The sequence below is a fragment of the Mustela nigripes genome, chromosome 2, assembly GCF_022355385.1.
Source record: "Mustela nigripes isolate SB6536 chromosome 2, MUSNIG.SB6536, whole genome shotgun sequence".
In the NCBI taxonomy this organism is placed as follows: Eukaryota; Metazoa; Chordata; class Mammalia; order Carnivora; family Mustelidae; genus Mustela; species Mustela nigripes.
This window is the reverse complement of record NC_081558.1, coordinates 158,623,488-158,642,861: the sequence shown is the minus strand read 5'-3', so window position 1 is coordinate 158,642,861 and position 19,374 is coordinate 158,623,488. Positions and strand designations below refer to the sequence as shown.

The following is a 19,374-nucleotide window of genomic DNA, read 5'->3' as shown; positions in this document are numbered from 1 at the left end:
AAATCAATGACCTAAAGCATGTTAAGTTCTAAGAAGTAGAGTAAATAAACAGATCACATAGTACCATCAGACAATGTGTTTGCTCCCCTCTTGATGAGGACAGTATGAATACAGTAAGAAGACAGGTCCTAAATATTTATTACTAGATCTTGCTTAGGTGGCCAGGTCCTCCTGTTCCAGTAGAAGTGATATATAAGTATATAGCTAGAGCCCAATTCAATTATTTACATGGCCTTTCCAGAAAATGGTTAATGCTATAGAGACTTAGAAAATGCAGAAGACTAAACAGTACACATTCGTCTCTCTCTTTATGATGTAGGTCATGGTTCAAGGTCATGGAATGAATAGTAGGAGCTGCTACTTTTGAAGAGTGAAATGCTTTGAGGCTTTTAGGGGAAATTATTTTTATTTATTTATTTTTAAAGATTTGTTTATTTGAGAGCGTTGTGCGCATGTGCGTGTGAGAGAGAGTGAGTAGGCAGGGAAGAGGGAAAGGGAGAGAGGCAGAGAATCACAAACGGACTCCACGCTGAGTACAGAGTCCAACGTGGGGCTTGATTCCATGAACTTGAGTTCAGGACCTGAGTGGAAACAGAGTTGGATGCTCAACGGACTGCACCACCTAGGCGCCTCTTTTAAGAGAATTTTAAATAAATTAACTTTATGTTTTGGAAGTTATGATTTGGGCATTATTAAAGTATTATAATTGGACATGGGTTCATAGACATAATTATAGGCCACCTTTTCAAAAGATCTTCTTTATAGTTCTTTCAATTTTTTTATGGGTTTCATTAGTTGTCTCCCTCAAGTTATTTCATTTTCCGAAGCTTCTTACTGTCTCCACACATGACACATTGGCACATGCACACTGGCACAGGCAAAGAAGTAACTGCTAAGGTCACAGAAGTAGGGATATGGCAGGCTTCAAGCACTGGAGGCCAAAGGCACCAGAAACACGGGAAGACAGCTTAAAATTGTCCTTTCTTATGTTTGTGCATTGTTTCTATATGGAAAACTACATTTCTCTGAGAGTATATGTGTAAATATGCATCTGCTAGTGTTTTGGCAACTCTAAGTTACCTAAATTAGTTTTGATCAACACTGTCGGATTTTTAAACCCACCAACGTAATAAAAGCAAGTTTAAAAAAACACAAACAAACCCTACAGTACATTGTGTGCTCTGCCGTTCCAAGCCTCAGCTTCAAGACAAAAGGAGAGTGAGACTTTGTCATTTGCTGGCTGTTAATAATCAAGAGAAGATCTGCCAGACAAGCTCTTCGAGGGCTCTGTCTGTCTGGACCAGGTATATACTGCAATACACAAAGGGCTTTGCAGGGGGAGAAAAATGAGTGTTCATGGACAATGATGCAGCTTTCTTAATTAAGATTTTCATTACTGATACATACATTAAGTTCTGCAACTGCAAGAGCCAAAGCACTGTCATGTGCAGGTAGATGTCCCTGATTCCATCTTTAGGCAGTAAAGCTAAAACATATTAAATGTGCACCCAGCAAATGTTGTGGGAGCCAGGAGAGATCCAGAAATATTTCTGTTGGAATGCAGAGAGGCCCCATTAAAAGCAAATTTGTAATGCATCTAATAAGCAGGAGAAAAACTCCTATCAGAGACAGGGTGTGCACGTGTGTATGCGTGCGCCTGTGTTCCTCTATGGGACTGCTTTGAGGTCCTGAGCCACAGAAGAAGGTAGTTGCAGCTGACCTAGAAATAATCTCTGTATAAATACATCAAGAGCTCAGACCTTAAAAGGCACTTTGATCTTTTAAGTTTTCCAATGCCTGTTGTTGGGAAAGGAAATAAATGGCTGATTCGGGGTAAGTTTTGGAAGATGGCAAAGACTCCTGTCCACAGCTGGCCCTGACTGTGTCCCTCTGGGTCACTCAGTCTATTTTCCCTGGATCCCCAGGCTGGTCCATAAGTCAGTGCAGTCTGCCAATGGGTGTACTGTTCCCGTGAAATAATCTGACTGTGGTGTGGGGAAATCTTTCTTCTTAGATCAAGTTATTTTTACAAAAAGAATTTTGCTAAGAATGGAGAATAAACCTAACTCTGCACAGTCCTTGAAATGGATGAATATCTAGAGTGTATGTTTTTATTTCACTTTAACTAAAGCCCAATTCATTTTAGGGTTGCTGGTGCTGTTAATGTGCACACAGTGTGCTCTGTTGTTTTTCTGGTTTCTAGTTGCATCCTTTCCTGTTTTAAAGTTTGCATTTTGGGGGGAGCTTCCCTCTCTGTCTCCTATATAAAGAAGACCTTCATCCTGTCATCTCTTGGTCATCCAAGAGTAGAGACGAGTGTTAGATGCTGCACTTCATGAAAGATGATTTTATTACAGCAGTCAAAAATTACACATTCGTTTCTTATTAGGTAAAAACATTTATCAGGAATTTAAATGTAATCCCCCATTTTCTAAGAAGGAACAAACCAGAATCCAACACCAAAATGGCTCAAAAGGAATTCTTCTAAGTATTTTGGCTGTAGTTCCTTGTTGTTTGGGTAAAAGGGAAAAATTCCAAATAACAGTGGCCAAGAAGATTTCTCTCGAATTCCTGCACCAAGATTCAGATCTCTCAAGTAAGTTTTCTGGATGTTAGTGTGTATTTCAGAAACCCTTTCCCTAGGTACATTACAGAGCTAGTGCAGAGTGGTAAACACACAGCCTGCTACGAGGTGGCAGTTCTCTGACCCTATTCTAGATGAGTGATGTTAATGGCTGGGGGTAATAAGATGATGAAGAAATTGATTCTTCATTCACAGAAACATAGACAGTATGCAGACATCCTGTTAACAGATACTTCATGCATTTTGGGAAGAGTAACAGTATTAATATTCTTTCTAATGTGTACTGAAATGTACTGTTAGAAAACTGGTTAGAGGAGTATGTGAAAGCTCTTACTGAAGAACCAATGTAGTGGACACTATTCAAGCCTTGGGATGATGGAAAGAAGAAAGGGAAACAAATCCCAGGAGAGGAATTTTTTTGAATTCATTTATTTATTTGGGGGGAGGGGAGGGCAGACGGAGAGAGAGAGAGAGAGAGAGAGAGAATCTTAAGCATACTCTGAGCTGAGTGTGGAGCCCTATGTGGGGCTCAATCCCATGACCCTGAGATCACGACCTGCACCAAAACCAAAAGTCAGATGCCTAACCAACTGCCTCACTCCACTCATCCTCAGAAGAGGACTTTTAACTGGAGATTTCTATTACTTCTCTTATGCATCCTTGACTTGCTTGTGAAGACCAGACCAAAGGACATTATTAAAGGATTTAGGTGTAACTTTTACTCAAATTCTGTCATGAGACATATACTTCTCCTACCCAAAATACAGGATTAATTTTAAATTAGAGGTGATAATTATTTTCCACAGACCCAAAGCCTAGAAATTCACAAGGAGGAACTAAAGGTGGAATCCATTTTAGCCTACCAAAGCGTTAGGGGTAAGGTGGCCCATTCTAAATAAATACCTGGAAATGATTCTCTGGTATAATGAAGTTAACCTGATTTGTCTAGTATCCCCACACTAGGAGAGATGAAGAATTGCAGAGTAGAGAAAGAATGCATTAAAAAAAAAAAAAAACTCTTAATTTTATCACCACAGAGATCTCTTGCACAAGACGCCTCTGCAAGTGCCCTAGCAGAAAGCTTCTTTGAACAAGCAGGATGTGTAGGTACCATCTCTATATGTTACATATGTATATATCCCTCCCCAGCTCTGAGTCAGCAACCATAATGTTTGGGGAGGAAAAGAGAAGGGTGATAAAGAATAAGAGGGATACTCATAATGGTATTTAATAGCACTCAATGTTAATCATCGTTACTGTGCCCCCATATGGCCTCCAAGTGTAAGCTATGTTATAGAGGCAGGTGCATAAGTGAAATTTTCCAAGGTGAAGTTTTGTAAGAGCACAAGAAAGCCAGACATTCATTCCTCTGAGCCCTGGGTCCATTGAGCCAGCTGGTGGCCTCTAACAGCACCAGGCACCACTGATACCTGGCTCTTAACCACATCCTCCCACTTCAGGTAGAGAACAAGCTGCTGACTAGCCCTGGTTCCCACCACTTGCCTCAGTTTGTGGCTGGTGTAACGGGGCTTCCATATAATCTTTATCATGTTTGGCCTCCCTTTCTTTCTTTCTGGACATGGTTTGAGGATGTAAGGCACACAACTTTCTTGTACACAGCATTTTTTTGCCGAAGACAGAGAAAGAATGCCCTGGAACACATGCCATCCCTGATCATCTGCAAGTGAACTTCTCGTGCTGAAAGAATGCTCCAGTTACCACTCAGAACAGCTTTGCACAACTCCTGCTCCTCTGAAAGGCTTGGGGAACTCACTCCAACAACCCAGACGCTCCCTATCCCAAAACACAGGGAAGGCACCCTGTCACAGTTTGTACTGTGGAGGCAGGGGCTGATGCTGTCAGTGTGGCATTTCTGCCTCTCCAGCATCTTTCATTTTCCCTGGAGTTGCTGAAAAATAGTCCATGTCATTAAGTATGTAGTAATACACACGGGACTCAGAAAGAGAGAGGGAAAGGTGGAGGACATGGATGACATGGCCTCTAGCACTTTATTTATGAGAACATCCAGAAATCTCTATCTACATCTGGTAGAAGAATAGTGTCAATCCTGCCCTGGAGACATGGATCAGGCAATGTTGCCAGTGTGTATTTTTCCCTTCCCGATAATTTACTGATTTTGGAGTCTGATGGCAGAGCTCAGATGATCATTTTTACACTCATGTGAGTGAACAATTAGCTTGCCTCTTTGGGGGGATGGTGATGCCAAATAAACATAAATATATGTAATCAAGGGAAGTACTAACTGTCCCCCGCCCAGAGATCCTCAGGTCCTCTAACTGGTGCTTTGCTCTCCACTGTATTTCCCAGGGGGGCAGTGAGGGTGGGTGATGCCACCATGGCATAGCAAACCGCAGTGGAGGTGCCCTCATAGGACTTTAGGGAGCACTGTCTTTGCAGGAAAGAAAGAGACTAAGCAGTTAAACATGTGTTAGACCGCTCGTTTGCCCTTCAAAATCTCTATTCTGTCATTCACCTTTTCATTGTTGATTTATAGCCACTCTTAAAATATTAGGGATATGTCACAATATTTTTCCCAGTTAAAAATTTTTTTTCTACCACAGTGACTTTTATTTTCACATAATAAAATTTAATATATTTTCTTTAAGATTTTAGACTTTGGGGCACCTGGGTGGCTCAGTCAGTTAAGCATCTGACTCTTTTTCTTTTTTTTTAAAGATTTTATTTATTTATTTGACAGACAGAGATCACAAGTAGGCAGAGAGGTAAGCAGAACGAGATGGGGGAGCAGGCTCCCTGCTGAGCAGAGAGCCTGACATGGCTCAGTCCCAGGACCCTGGGATCATGACCTGAGCTGAAGGCAGAGGCTTTAAGTCATGAGCCACCCAGGCACCCCAGCATCTAACTCTTTATTTTGGGCTATGATCTCAGGGTTGTGAGATCTAGCCCTGCATGGGGTTCTATGCTGGGCGTGCAGCCTGCTTAAGATTCACTCTCTCCCTCTCTTTCTGCCTTTCCTCTTTCCCTCCCTAAAAAATATAAGATTAATTAATTAATTAAAAGATTTTAGACTTTGGTATTATGCTTGGAAAAAGCATCCCATTTCCCAGCATGAAAATATTCACATACGCAAAATTATAAAAACTGGCATTTACAAAATTACAAAAATTGGCATTTACAAGATTTAGGGAAATGGGCAATCTCTTTTTTCATTGGTGGGGGTATAATCTGAAATATGTTTACTGGAGACAGTTTAGCAATAGATAAATTTTACTTTGACAGTTCCATTACTAGAAATTTATCCTAAAGAGCTAATCAGGAAACTACATTTAAAAAATGTATATGTGTATGAAGATAGTTATTGCAGCATTGTTTAGCTAGAAAAAAAGTCCAAAAATCCTAAATGACCATAAATAAGTGACTGACTCAATAAATTACCCATAAACTAAAGAGCAATGTAGCTATCAAAAAGATAATGTAGATCTAGATTTATGGAATCGAAAATGACTATTAGAATTTTGAGTAAAAAAGCAGATTACCAGGCAACAAGCAACACTTCCTTCCATTTAAGAAAGAGAAAGACAAAGAGAAAGAAAAAGAAAAAGAGACAGATGAATAGAAAAGTGTGGAGATATATTTCCCAAAGCGTTACTAGTGGTTCTCTCTGGGAGGTGAGATTTTGAATGGATTTTATGTTCTTTTTATATCATCATCGTAATAAATTCAAACAAAACTATGTGTATGCTCTTTAGAAATCAAAGCCAGAACTTTTACTTTGGAGGAAAAAGAGCTTAGATAAACCTTGCAATAGCTACTTAAAAATTCAAATATGAGTTTCGTCATTAGCAATTAGTAACACTCTTAATTGGATGACATTCCTGCCTGACCATTTTCCTGATGGGTGACATCACTGCCTGCTTCAACTTTCCTCCAGGCTGGACAATTGCATGTCCAGGCTGGACAATTATAGTTCCTGCCTTATAGGACTTTAAAACTGAAATTCTGGAAATAATCCCAATATCTATATAGAAGGCACAGTTAGGTAAATTCCATGGGGTTATATAGCTGATAACAATTATTTAGATAGTATAGTGGCACTTAAAAAGAGAGTTTGTAATTATACCAGGAAGCACTTATATAATATTTAATTTAAAAATATGATGCAACTCTGTACATATAATGTATGCCCAATTCTGTGAAAATCCAGAGAAGAGACTAGAAGGTGATCTAAAAAATTATTAATAGTAGTTGTTTCTGTATAGTGACATTATAGATGTTTTCTCTGTACTCTATAGTTTCTTAATATTTGATATTATGTGTGAATTATAGAGTCATGAAAGAAGTAAATATTAAAAAAATACAGCTGCTTTGCTCAACAGCTGCCAAATCCTACCCCAGATGTATCTGCAATTTAGTTTTGAGTCAAATGGCCCTAATGTCATTTCCTAAAGGAATCTAGCAGAATGGAATGTGTTCAAATAAAGGAAAGCTACCATTACTGCCACCTATTTCTGTTACCATTTCTTAATGCTTAGAATAAACCCGAGTAAGGAATCCTACTTCTACTAGAAATTAGGAATTTCCACGTTCGTTAGGTTTTCTTCTTATGTTACCAGATGGTGGAATTTAATTATTCTACAGTATTCTGGTATGTCTCCATGTCTGGAAGTTGTTTTGGGAGGTTGATGGTGTAGGTCACTACTGGGAATGGAGGCTCAATTATTCTTTTAAAAATAAAGATGGGTTGCTACATAAGACCTTCTGTAGTTAGTTTTCTTTTCCTTTCCTTTGCTACTTTACCTTTCTTTCTTCTTCCTTTCCTTCCTCCACTTATCTACGCACTCTTTTTCTCTCCCTCCCTCTTTTAAGTACGTAGCCTTTCTTAGATGCCAGCTCTTAAAATTTAGAGAAAATTCATACAGTACTAACACCACACTTCAAGTAGAACATTTAATTGTTCCTAAATGATCACATTTTAGCAAAATGATGATGGGAGAAGTCAGAATTGTCACTTAAGTGTATATGATGCATGTTGGAGGCTTGGCAATAAGGCAGGCAGTAGATATTTTTTGAGAAAGCAAGAAAGTAACTAGGTAATGCCAGCATGGGAGGAAGGAGGTGGCAGAAGAAAGAAAGATCAACATGGGTTTCTGTGTCTTTTGACAAAAGTTATCTAACCACATGTTCCTGGCCTTTTGGACCAAATGGCAACCTTCAAACTTCCTGTTACTATGAGCTACTTGAGGACAGGGATGGTACCTTTCTCACCTCTGTTTTTTCTGTATGCAACACAGTGCTTGGTGTAATGTAAATGCTCACTAGCTACCTGGAGAATTGAAATGAGCCTTTTTTACTGCCTTCTATATTAGCCTCATCTAGGAAAAAAAAGAAAAAAGAAACTAAAACCCCTAATGTCTTTTCACACATACTAGGTAAAATCCCATTTTAATTTGAACTCAAACACACATCTCTTCTGAGTTTCCAGCTTGGTCACTGAGCTGCTGGAAAAAATCACCCCAAGGCAAATGGGTATCAACAATAAATCACCAGGTTCACCTAGGGCTTCCACACTGCCAAGGAGACTGTCTGGTCAACTTGCTATCCCATTTGTCACAAGAACTATTTTGAACTTCCACTTCCTTCAAATCTCCACCTCGCTTATTTTTAGCAGGACCCTGCCCCCTAGGAGCTATCATCTGGAAAACCACTCTCCGGATTAGTAAAGTAGAGTGCTAGAAGCAAAACTTCTGAGAGTTATCCATACTTGTGGTCTCTATTTCTTCACCTCTCACTCTTTCCCCATAATATTACAAACAGGTTATTGCTTCTACCACTTCAACAAAACTTAGCTTTTGCCAAAGTCAGCAACCTTCACATTAATATATCAAATGCATTTTTTCAGTCCCTGACTGACCTGACTTCTCAACAGCACGTCTCACTACTGACCACCCTCTTCAAAACACTCTCTTCTCTTGGCCACTGTGCCAGTGTTTTCTGGTTTTCCTCCTACCTCCTTAGCTGGTCCTTCTGAGGCTATTTCTCATAGCCTCAGTTTTTGCTCCCATATGATTAAATAGTAAGAGTTCCTCAAGTCTCGGTTTGGGCCTTCTCCTAAATCTACTCCCGTGCTTGGGCAGGATCTTCCATGCCAAAAGCCTCACTTGCCTTCACTCTACTTCTGATTTCCAGTTGTATATATTCAACTGCCTAGTCAATATGCTCACTTATCTTACCAAAAACACCTCACACTAGACATCTCAGAAATAGAGCTTGTAATCTTCCCTCAATTTTCACTGTCCTTTGGTATTTCATACAACTGTGAATGGCACCAAACTCCAAACAGTTTTATGAGCATAAAACCAGTAGTCACAGTTGCTGGTTCTCTTTCCTCCATCTCCCACATCCAATCCATGAGAATATCCTGTATATCTTGGTTCTGTATTATCTCTCTTTTCCATTATTTTTCTTCCATTCCCAGTCATTAGCCTAGTCCTTATAAGCTACGCTACAAGGGCTTCCTTACTTTTGTTCCTGCAAAACCATTCACCGCAATGGAGTAGCTGGATCTTTTTTGTTTTTAACTTTTAATTTTAAGATTATTGCAGATTAGCATGCAGTTCTAAGAGGTAACACAGAGAGATCTCTGTATACCCTTTACCCAGTTTCACCTAGTGGTAATATCTTATATAACCATAGTAGAATATCACAATCAGGAAATTGGCCTTGTTTTTTACAATGGTACAATCCATCCACCTTATTCAGATTTCACCAGTTTTATATGCACTTGTGTGTGTGTGCATGTGTATATTTAGTTCTACGCAACTGTATCACCTACATAGATTTGCATGAGCACTACCACAGTCAAGATACAGAATAGCGCCATCATAAGGTTATGTGGTGCTACCCTTGATAGCCATAGGCAGCTCCATCTTTCCCCTGCTCCTTAACTTTTGTTAGCCACTAATTTGTTCTTCATCTTTATAGTTTTGTTATTTCAAGAATGCCATATAAACAGAATATGTAATCTTGAGAGATTGGCATTTTTCACTCAGCATAATACCTTTGTGATTAATCCAAATTTTTTGTGCCAAGCGTTACTCTTTACTGCTGAGAAGTATTCCATGGTATGGATATACCACAGTTTGTTTAACCACTCACTCATTGAAGGTAATTTGGGTTGTTTCCAGTGTGGGGATATTACGAAAGAGGCTGTTATAAACATTGGTGTACAGGTTTTTGTGCAGATATGTTTCCATCTGTCTGCAATAAATGTGCAAGAGTAGCATGATCTTTTTAGAATATAAAATTGATCATGTTACATTCCTTAAGTTTGCTTTCCCATTGTCCTTAGGAAGGTCTTTAATATGACCTGCAAAGATCCTGATATCATCATCTATTTTTTCAACCTTTATCTGGACTGTTCTTCACTAAAGTCTCTCCACCCAACTATATTTGATGCCTTCATCTATGCTGCATCCCTTGCTAAGAAACCTCTACCACCACCTAATCTCATTTGCTTTTCATCTTCACATGTTAGCTCAAATATCACTTTCCAGGGAAACTCCTCATGAACTCGTAGACTCACTTAAATCCCCCTCTTAAATTTGCTCCTAGAGTTCCTGGAACTTTTATTCATGGCAGCAAGTACAGTTTGTAATTATAAGTTCTTTTGTGTGTCCATTTGATTAATATGTCTTCCATCCCCCAGGTTGTAAGTTGAATAGGGCAGAGACCATGTCTGTTTTGCTTGTCATTATATCTTCCGCATTTATAGACATTCGTTTAGTGTTTGGTCAAGGCTTTTAAGACAGATAGTTTTGGTTTCAAGTTCTATATTACATACTAGGCATCCTTGAAAAAATTACTCAAACATGCTCAATCTCTGTTTCATCTTCAAAATTAGGATTACAACAGCATCTCCTTAATAGGAGGAGTTGTTTTTTTTTTTTTTTAAGATGTATATATACACAATGGAGTACTATGCAGCCATCAAAAGAAATGAAATCTTGCCATTTGCGATGACGTGGATGGAAATAGGAGTAGTTTTAAAGGTTAAACCAGGTAGCTGATAAAAGTATTTTTTTCCAGTGCCTAAAGCAAAGCGAGCACTCAAAACATGCTATTTCTTATTGTGATTATTAGTTTAACTAAAGAGAAGAGTTTTTGTATTTTTTTCCCAATGAGGTTTTAGTCCATTATCTCAATTTCTCGTCTGTTCCCTTGGGTTTTGATTCAGGTAACTCTAAGAGTCTGAAAAGAAACCCTTAGTTTAGATCTCCAATAATTCTATGACTACAGGTTACCCCAGGTACGTCTCCTTAGATGAGTACCTTGTTTGGCCTCTTGGCTATGGTCATCATTTTCATCTCACTCCGTAGTAAATTCTTATTCCCCAGCTATCAGTTCTTTTGACTTATTTTTCAATGGGTTTAGAACATGAGTGGGAAAACGCAGTGCCATTTGCTGGACTCCCTGAAAGTTTCTAACACTGAGATTTATGCTTTTGCTTGGGATATCATTCTTTTGGTGTTCACCTTCTTTTATATTCCAGCCATTTTTCAAGCCCCAGCTAAATCACATTTCACATGAAGCTTTCCAGCCCTCAAGGTCCTCTTTCATGAATGAAATCCTATAGTACCTATTGGACTGTATAATTCCTTTTGGAATTGTCACTTATTGTCTCATATGTATACGGAATACTCAACAGTCATAACTTCTTTTCCTAATCCAATTTTGAGTTCCTTAAGAGCAGGCAAGGGCTATGTCCTAGATTTATGTTTTAGTTCCTTACTAAACACAAATCTTTTTGTGTGGTAAGTGTTTAATAATATCTTATGGGGTGGTTGTACTTGAGGCTGGTCCACTGACCAGGTTGTGATTTGAAGGATCAAGTTACAATTAATATAGTTTAGTGGCTAGATGGTTTCTGAAGGGGTGGTGGCAGTGGCCAAAGGGAGAAACAAAAACAACAAAAAACGTTACTGTGAGTATGTCCCTGAGCTGTGTATGAGCACAGTCTGGATACACACAGGTAGTGAAGCTTAATCCTATTATGTGCTGAGTTTTCATCCTGGTAATGTACTCCCCCATTTTCCTTTATAAAAATCATATGGAATGCATGGTCTGATAGGCAGAAAGGCTAAGAGAAATGCAAGCAGAGGGAGGTAATGCTCTTAGGTGTGGTAGGCTGGTCTGCAGAGTGTTTTGATTCTCTGAATTAGTCAAAAGATTGAAAAAAATAGCCACTACTACCACAGGAAAAAAAAATTAGAAGGAAGGGTCCTGAAAATGGTATCTGAGCAATGAAAGACAGTGAATATTTTAAAGATCACTGAATTTAATTTATTCAACCTAAATGCATAAAAGTACAGGTGGGGACATTATTTATGCAGGTATATGCAAATCACTTTATAAAATAGGCAAAGCCCTTCTGCTTTTTATAAGTTGCCAAGGTGGTTCCTGATATTTTAAAAGCTATGCACCTTTAATGTAATTTCCTAAGAGTTGGAATCCCTCTGTTGGAATCACAGTCATTGTCAGAGGGAGTTTATTATTTTTTTTTCTTTCCTTTGGGACTTCTACAAGGCTCTCATAACCATCACAAAAAGGGTGGTTTCCACAGAGATATGACTAGAAAAATCACTTGGAAATCACTGAGGAGCAAGTCACAATGTTCAAAGCAGAGAACGGGGGCTTTGAAAACATGAACCCATCTGACCTCTTGAATTTAGTACAGTGAATTCCTGAGCTCTGAAACATGGGGCCCGGCTGTGCATGCCATATTGGTGCTATAAGACTGGCAGTAGGTTGGCTGTGGCATGGTCTATTTCAAACTCCTTCACAGTGCCCAGTGTTGCATGTTCCCAAATGACATTTGGTTGGCAGAAGCTGGGCTTCCAAAGCTGGCAGTCTGGAATGCAGCCCACTATGTTTTGACAAACACATAATTGACCATCTGATCACCAGCCTACAGTCTGCATTCAGGTCACTGGGGGGACTTGGGTTTTCAATAGGTCCCTACTCCTCATCTTGTTCATCTTCTCAAACCTTTCTCCAGAAAGCAATATAGAGAAGACTTAAACACACCCACACGAACCCTCCCATTTACAAAAGAGAACATGGTCCATGAAACATAAGCTGTTGAAAATTTCCTTTAAATTGTCCTGGCAGCCCAAAGTGAACTAGAGAAAAGCACATTTATGGTGAACTCTAATTCAGAAACAAGTAGGAAACATACCGAACTATTTCAACACCACCAGCACGTACGTTGCCATTCAGCTCAATGGCTTGGAACTTCTTAGAAAAAGACAGCATAGGAAGATGTTAGGAAATTGGGTATTGCTCAACTTTAGGAGGATATTATTAAGAAATGTCTTGATTTCAGGTGAAAGAAATGAAAAGCAAGACATTGGAAATGGCTTCTTCATTATCTGTCTGACACTCCCCCAAATCTACTGGGGGAGAAGGAGTCACACCTCTCTGGAGACCAGCAGGCAGAAGCTCAGTGCGAGGTCAGATTCAAATTCTTGTCTCCTGTTGAGTGCTTTGGTCTGAAATTTGGCTCAACACAACACATCAACCTTTCTCCTAGAAGGCAAGGATTGTGCACTAGGCCAAGATATACTGTCATCACGCAGATGTCAGTGTCTATGTCAACACTATCAGAAGGCCTCTCCTCTCTGCTCCCACCCCCAAGCCCTTGGTTTTTACCTTTGACCTCATCTCTCTTTTCTCGGTCAACCATCTCTACATGGTCAGAGTGCTCTTTTTCTAAAACATAAATCAGCTTAAATTTCTTCAAAGCCTCCTCAAGCCTGCCACATCACATCCAAACTCCCTCACACAGCTTCCAAGACCCTCCACAATCTGTCTCCTACCCGCTCTCCAGCCTCATCTCCCACCACGCTCCAGCCACACTGAAGTACTGTCCTCCAGAGCTGGCTGCTTCTCAATACCTCCTGACTTTGGAAATGCTCTTGTTTTTTCCATATTACAATCTCCCTGTCTTTCCTTTCCCCTACACTGACTTGGTAAACTGAAATCATTCTGTAGACTTTTAGACCCAGCTTGCAGGTAGGCACTCTTTTCTGGTTCCTCTTGCTACATCTTGTGACGCCTCCAGTCCAGTGTCCACCACATGCTACAGCCTTTATTTACTATGTATCATCCCTACCAGACTGTGAGATTCTTAGTAACAGGGAGCATTTCTTATTTATCGTGGCATTCCAGGAACCAAGCACAGTGACTAGTTTTCCATAAATGTTTGTTGACTGAAAACTGAACAAGAGCTGTGCATGGTAATTAATCAAAACTAAGCCAAGCAGTAGCATTAGCTTCTATAAGCTAAGCATGGAGCCTGTTAGCAATCTAATGAAGGCAGATGATTGCAGCAGTAAGGCACTTTCTGATGGTTATCATGGGGTGAAAGGAAGAGTGAGGGACAGAGGTGTGGATGGAGGAATGTCTCATTAGCAGAGAATGTCACTGAGGCAGTGAATTTTCAGCCTCTGCAATATTGAGTTTTCAATACTGAAAGATATTCTTCTGAGAATGAATCTGAGCCTGAACTGTAGAGAGGTTTAATTTAAAATAACTTGGTTTCTCAAATAGGTTAAGACTGTGTTACCTGCTTTAAGGCAGTGTGGCAGGATATGGAGGGCTTCTCATCGTTTCTGCTAAAGAGTAATGGGATGGAGAACTCTTGGGGGGAACATCTGGAAGCTGCTCAGTTCCCACTGAAATCTGTGTCAAATCCAGATTGGGACTTTTGACTAAACATAGTGCCTGGGAGAGAAGGCAGAATTCTGCACCCGTTTGGAGAAGGCCATTGAAGAGGCACTGGGGAACTAGAAACACTGGGGAGATAATGTTCTGATCTGTTCCCAAGAAACTTTTCTTTTACCTTTGATAGGTATCTGGGGCACTACCCCTGGAGCCATCAGCTGTGTCTGTGGGGCACTCGAGGACAGCAGGACTGTCACAGGCTGTGTCACCCTTGAAATAAAAGTAGCCTCAGGATTTGGAACAACCCAAGCAAGCATGAAGCCTGGCCTGGGGGGTGAGACAAGGTTAGTGGGTATAGAAATGGGCTGTCAGCCCATTACAGATCATTCTCTCAGCCCTGTCTCTGATTAAAAACTAGGATCTCTCTAGAAGCTGCCTGATTAATGGTTGATGTAGCATAGAATCAGTTTCACATTTTCCTATGAGCCAGAAACAGCCTTTCAATTACGTTTTTATCTCAAAGGTCTCCCCCTCGATTTCTAATCTGTGACACAGGTCTCCAGTCCCCTGTACTGCTTGTGTCTGAGGTTTGCCCTACAGTGCTGACGTCATAATAGCTGAGCTGTGCGGGCAGGAGTGCACCGTGCTGACTCATCCCTGGTGATGGGAGGATTAATGCCTTGTCTAACACGGAGCTATTATGTGAACTGTTTTTACACAAAAGAACTGTAACGAAAATGATTTGCCAGTCGGAGGACTAGAAATATGCAGTGCTGGGTAACTGAAGTTGGGATGTGGAAATAGAAAGCGGTAACCATAAGCATGCACATTGACACCCTCCAAAGCATTGACAGACCTGCTCTATCAACACAGAGAATAAGGAATAACAAGACTTGTCAGGGGCAAGGAAGATCTGCCCCTGCTGTATAAATGCATTACACACAGTCCCCGTCGTCTTTTGGGAGTTTCGCCAATCTCCTTTCTCTGTCAAATGGCTGTCACTTTGGACTTTAGCCTTACAGTCCGTCCTTTGGGGGATTCTACTCACCTGAATATATTTGCAACTACCTTCTAGGAATGTTAGTGGAAGCCATGCACATGCAGGCAAGCCAGGGGAACCCCCTTTCTGTGCAAATGATTACCGCACAAGAAATACCTCAGAGTGAGAAGTCAGCAAAGTAAGACAGATGTTGCGAAAAGGGGACAGGGTTCATCAGAGAGCTTGAAGCAGCTGGGAAGAATGCAATGCTTATTTATCAGGTAAGGTGACTGCCCCTGGACCTGTAGCATGTTTGGACGGTGTCTCATGTAGTGAGTAACTATGATTATTTGGGTTCACTGCTGTAGAAACTCTTATGAGCAGCCTGACATAAAACTTATCCAATCCATTCCGTGCAGCCTGGTTTAGGCTTTAAAGAACAAATGTTCTCTCTTTTCATCTGGAATCAACTTTTCTGTCTCTTTTTTTCTCCCTTTTCAAATGACTTCTCATTTTTTCTAAAAAAGGACAGTACCTTCCATACCCCTCTTAGCACATGTAATGCCAGATTTCTCTCTCTCTCTTTTTTCTGGACTTGTGATGACAGACACAATTTTAGCCTAAATGGATCCAGCCTGATAGTTCACGCTTGTACTTCTTGAGTGAAAGGGTATTGGAAATTTAGTCCATAAATGAAAGCTCTGACCCAGAAGTTGAAATTAAAAACTATTGAACCTAGAGATGGGTGTGTAACTGAAGAAAAAATAATTGCCCATTTACTGACACTGGACCAAAAGCCCAACTGCTGAAGATATCTAGCTGAGGAATGTAAGCTCCACAGTAGAGAAGCAGTGACTTCTGCAAACAGCAGCTGCGGCTGAGCAAAAGGCAGTCTTTATAGGAGTCCAATGCCTAAGGCCCCAGTCTTTTCAGCTCCCTCATGGATGGCAACTATTACCACCACCAACAGCACTGAACCAAACCCAAAGGAAGCTAATAGGTAGCGAAGAAATGCAGGAAACCACAACAAAGTCAATGAGAAAACACGCCAACAAAGATAGAATTTCCCCAATGCGATACCTTCTTGAAAAGTAAAGAAACCACTTTTACTTACATAAAGAGAAGGGTCAGGCCACAGACTGATGGTCACAGAACTGGAAAAACAAAAACAAAAACAAAGAATTAAAAATAAACCCCGAGATACTACAGGGAGAAGGAAAACCAATCTAAGTTAGAGACAGAACTGGCTGCTCCTGAGGATGGGCAGTAGGAGCCTGTTTTATCACCTGTAGCCGAAGGAAAAAAAAGAGATCCAGCCCCATAAAATTTTCCAAAGGTGTGACCTCCTGCTATATGACCAACACAGTATTTCCAGGCAAGGAAATACACAAGGAGTGCCAACCTCTTTCTTCGTTAACTTCATTCTGATCCAAATGGTATGGCTATTTTTCTAGAGCTGCGCTCTTCAGTATGGTAGCCACTATATATATTATCTATTTACGTTAGTTAAACTTGAATAAAAAAACCGAAATGTTTAGTTCCTTTGTCACACCAGCCACATTTCAAGGGCTCAATAACCACCTGTGTCTGGTGGCTGCCTTAGAGGTAGAACATTTCTACCACGGCATAAATATCTATTGGACAGCACTGAGGAGAACAAGTAAAGGCTTTACTGTATAGTACAGGACACATTTAAACTAATTTTGACAAAGATGAATAAAACTCTGATGATAAACTTTGGCTCTTTTAAGGGTAAATTCAGTATGCTTAATGCCCAGAAGATCCTCTGGACAGAGGTAACCCTCCACACGTCACTGCTCCCCAGCAGATGACCTGATATGACTCAGCCTCATGCTGGCTTGTCGAGGATTGAGGACCGCATGCCGCCTCCTCAGCCCCTTCTCTCCGGCCTAGGAGTGTCACCTCTGACAGAATGATTTTAAATGAAAACATCTCTCTCCCCAAACCCATCTCTAATGATGAAAATCCCAGGTTTGTGGGGAGTTGATCTTAACAGCTTTTTCTTCTGTATTTCAAATACGATAATTCTCCTTTGTAATCTTCAACTCATAAGCCAAATGAGTTATGATGAGACTGGCCTGCTCACCACTGTTTTGACAGCTTCTATTATAGAAAAACAAAACTGAAGTAACAAAAGATCCCTGAGATATTAACAAAACAAACAGGGATACTGAGAAAACAAAGTAGGTCTCTCTACCCATACCCTACTTGGATATGTCAAGGACTTAATGTATGCTGACTGAAATTCTTGCCTCTCTGACACCATGATTTTAACCACTTCATAGAAGGTCTCCAGAAATATGCAAAACAAATCAAACTAAAAGAGATCAAGTAGGGGATCTGATTATATAAGTTAGCAGCATAGAACAAGGCTAGAGCAAACACAAACAAACTTGTTGATTAAAGAGATTTCACTACTGAACAAGTCTTCTAGACAAGTGCACTAACATGGAGGTTCCTACAAAGGAAAAGTTTTCTCTTTATATGGCTAATGTGAAACCCTGTCTATGCACATGTCAATATGAAGGATGGTGCTTCCCTCCTTGAACAATAAGAGTTAAGGTGAAAATCTGCAGCCTGGATCATAATGTATGCTAACACAAGAGAGGCTGGGAGTCTCCAATGCTTTCACAAAATTGATGAGTTTAATGAAAACTTTAAGCAAGATAATTAGATTACGTATGATTCATTGGAAGTACGCACACACACACACTTGAAAATATATGAAGATTGACTAGTCTTCAAAGATTTTAAAGTTCTAAGTTTTGCTACATTCTAGTCCCTTCTACAAACCAGGAACCTAGATCATTGCGCCAGCCTATTTTTTAAATATCTTTCCTTCCTCCCCCTCTCCCCCTTCCCTTTTTTTCCTTCCTTCCCAACTTTTTTGAGCTTGCTTTTTCCCCCAACCTTTGTGAAAAAGGAGAAAAATATGATTAGTGGTTATCTATGAAATATGCTCACTTATCATTTCTCTGTTGCATGTTATAAACCCAATAACTCTCAATAATACATTATGCTTTTTTAAAACTATAGCATTTATGTTCTTATATCTGAGCACATAACTTTCCTTTTCAAGTTTCTAGGAGCATTTATTCATAAAAGTTTATCAGTCAAAGTTAAATTTTTGATGTGGTCAAAAGAGATCAATGTAAATTGTACCCAGATTGACTAATACATCTAAGGTCTGGAAGAGATGTCTTTCTGGGATGTCAAGTGACACACAGACTGCCAATGACAGGAATCCAAGATGGAGAGAAAAATCACAGTGTGTATGTCACAGTCTAAGACAAATTAAAGCCAAGTTAAATTGAAGATTTTATTGGATATAATTGTCATCTTTATATATTAATAAAAAACAATAATACCTATCCCAAATTTAATATTAAGACTAAAAATTTAATCTCAGAGTTCTTATACAATTTATAAATGTTCATAAACGTCAAAAGGCCCCTACTTCTTGATTGAATTACAATCCGCAATTTTGAGAATATGTATTAATCTACATAGGTTTATTCCTGTTCAGTTCAAATTGTTATTTTATTGATATGTATGCCCTTTTTTGCCTAAGTGATATTCACCTTATATGTCTGTAAGCTGTTTTCATCTGAAATGCAAAGAATTATCTATCTAGTTTTGCATACAATGAAAAACATTTGCATTAAGCATGCTAGGCTCAAAGCATAAATATCTAGCAAAGGATACATAACTATAAAGCCCAAATGAATCAGGACCTTAAAACATGGTGGGGGAGGCAAGAGTAGAGAGGGGAAAAGGGGTGGTTATGGTGAAGTCTAATTGTGTTCTGTGATTTCCCAGTAGAAATTATTGTATAGTGTCAATCTCTAAGGAACTAAATGTATTATTAATTAAATGTATTATTAATAAAGATTAGTCAATTCTGATTTCAGTTTATGTAATGTTCAAGGGCAATGGTTTCCAACATTTTGAGGTGATATGGATCCCTGTAAGAATCCCTCCCCAAAGAAATTCCTTAAAAACACCAAATTCCAAGAATCTTCCAGACTCCATGAAGGTCATCCATGAATTCCAGTTTAGCCACCCTTGGCCTAGAGGAGAGGGGAGA

The 19,374-nt window shown here is 39.7% G+C and overlaps 1 protein-coding gene across 21 annotated transcripts in view; it reads right to left on the bottom strand.

The window, feature by feature from the left end:
* The window catches only part of ZBTB20 (zinc finger and BTB domain containing 20), an 805,287-nt gene that overhangs the window by 146,589 nt on the left and 639,324 nt on the right, over positions 1-19,374 (bottom strand). For all 21 annotated transcript variants that reach the window (XM_059391916.1, XM_059391918.1, XM_059391915.1 and 18 more), the window contains one exon: positions 16,381-16,420. Coding sequence is in view for 2 of the 21 variants with exons in the window: in XM_059391933.1 (XP_059247916.1) it covers positions 16,381-16,382 (2 nt within the window). In the remaining 19 variants the exon portion in view is untranslated. The remainder of the gene's footprint in view (positions 1-16,380; positions 16,421-19,374) is intronic.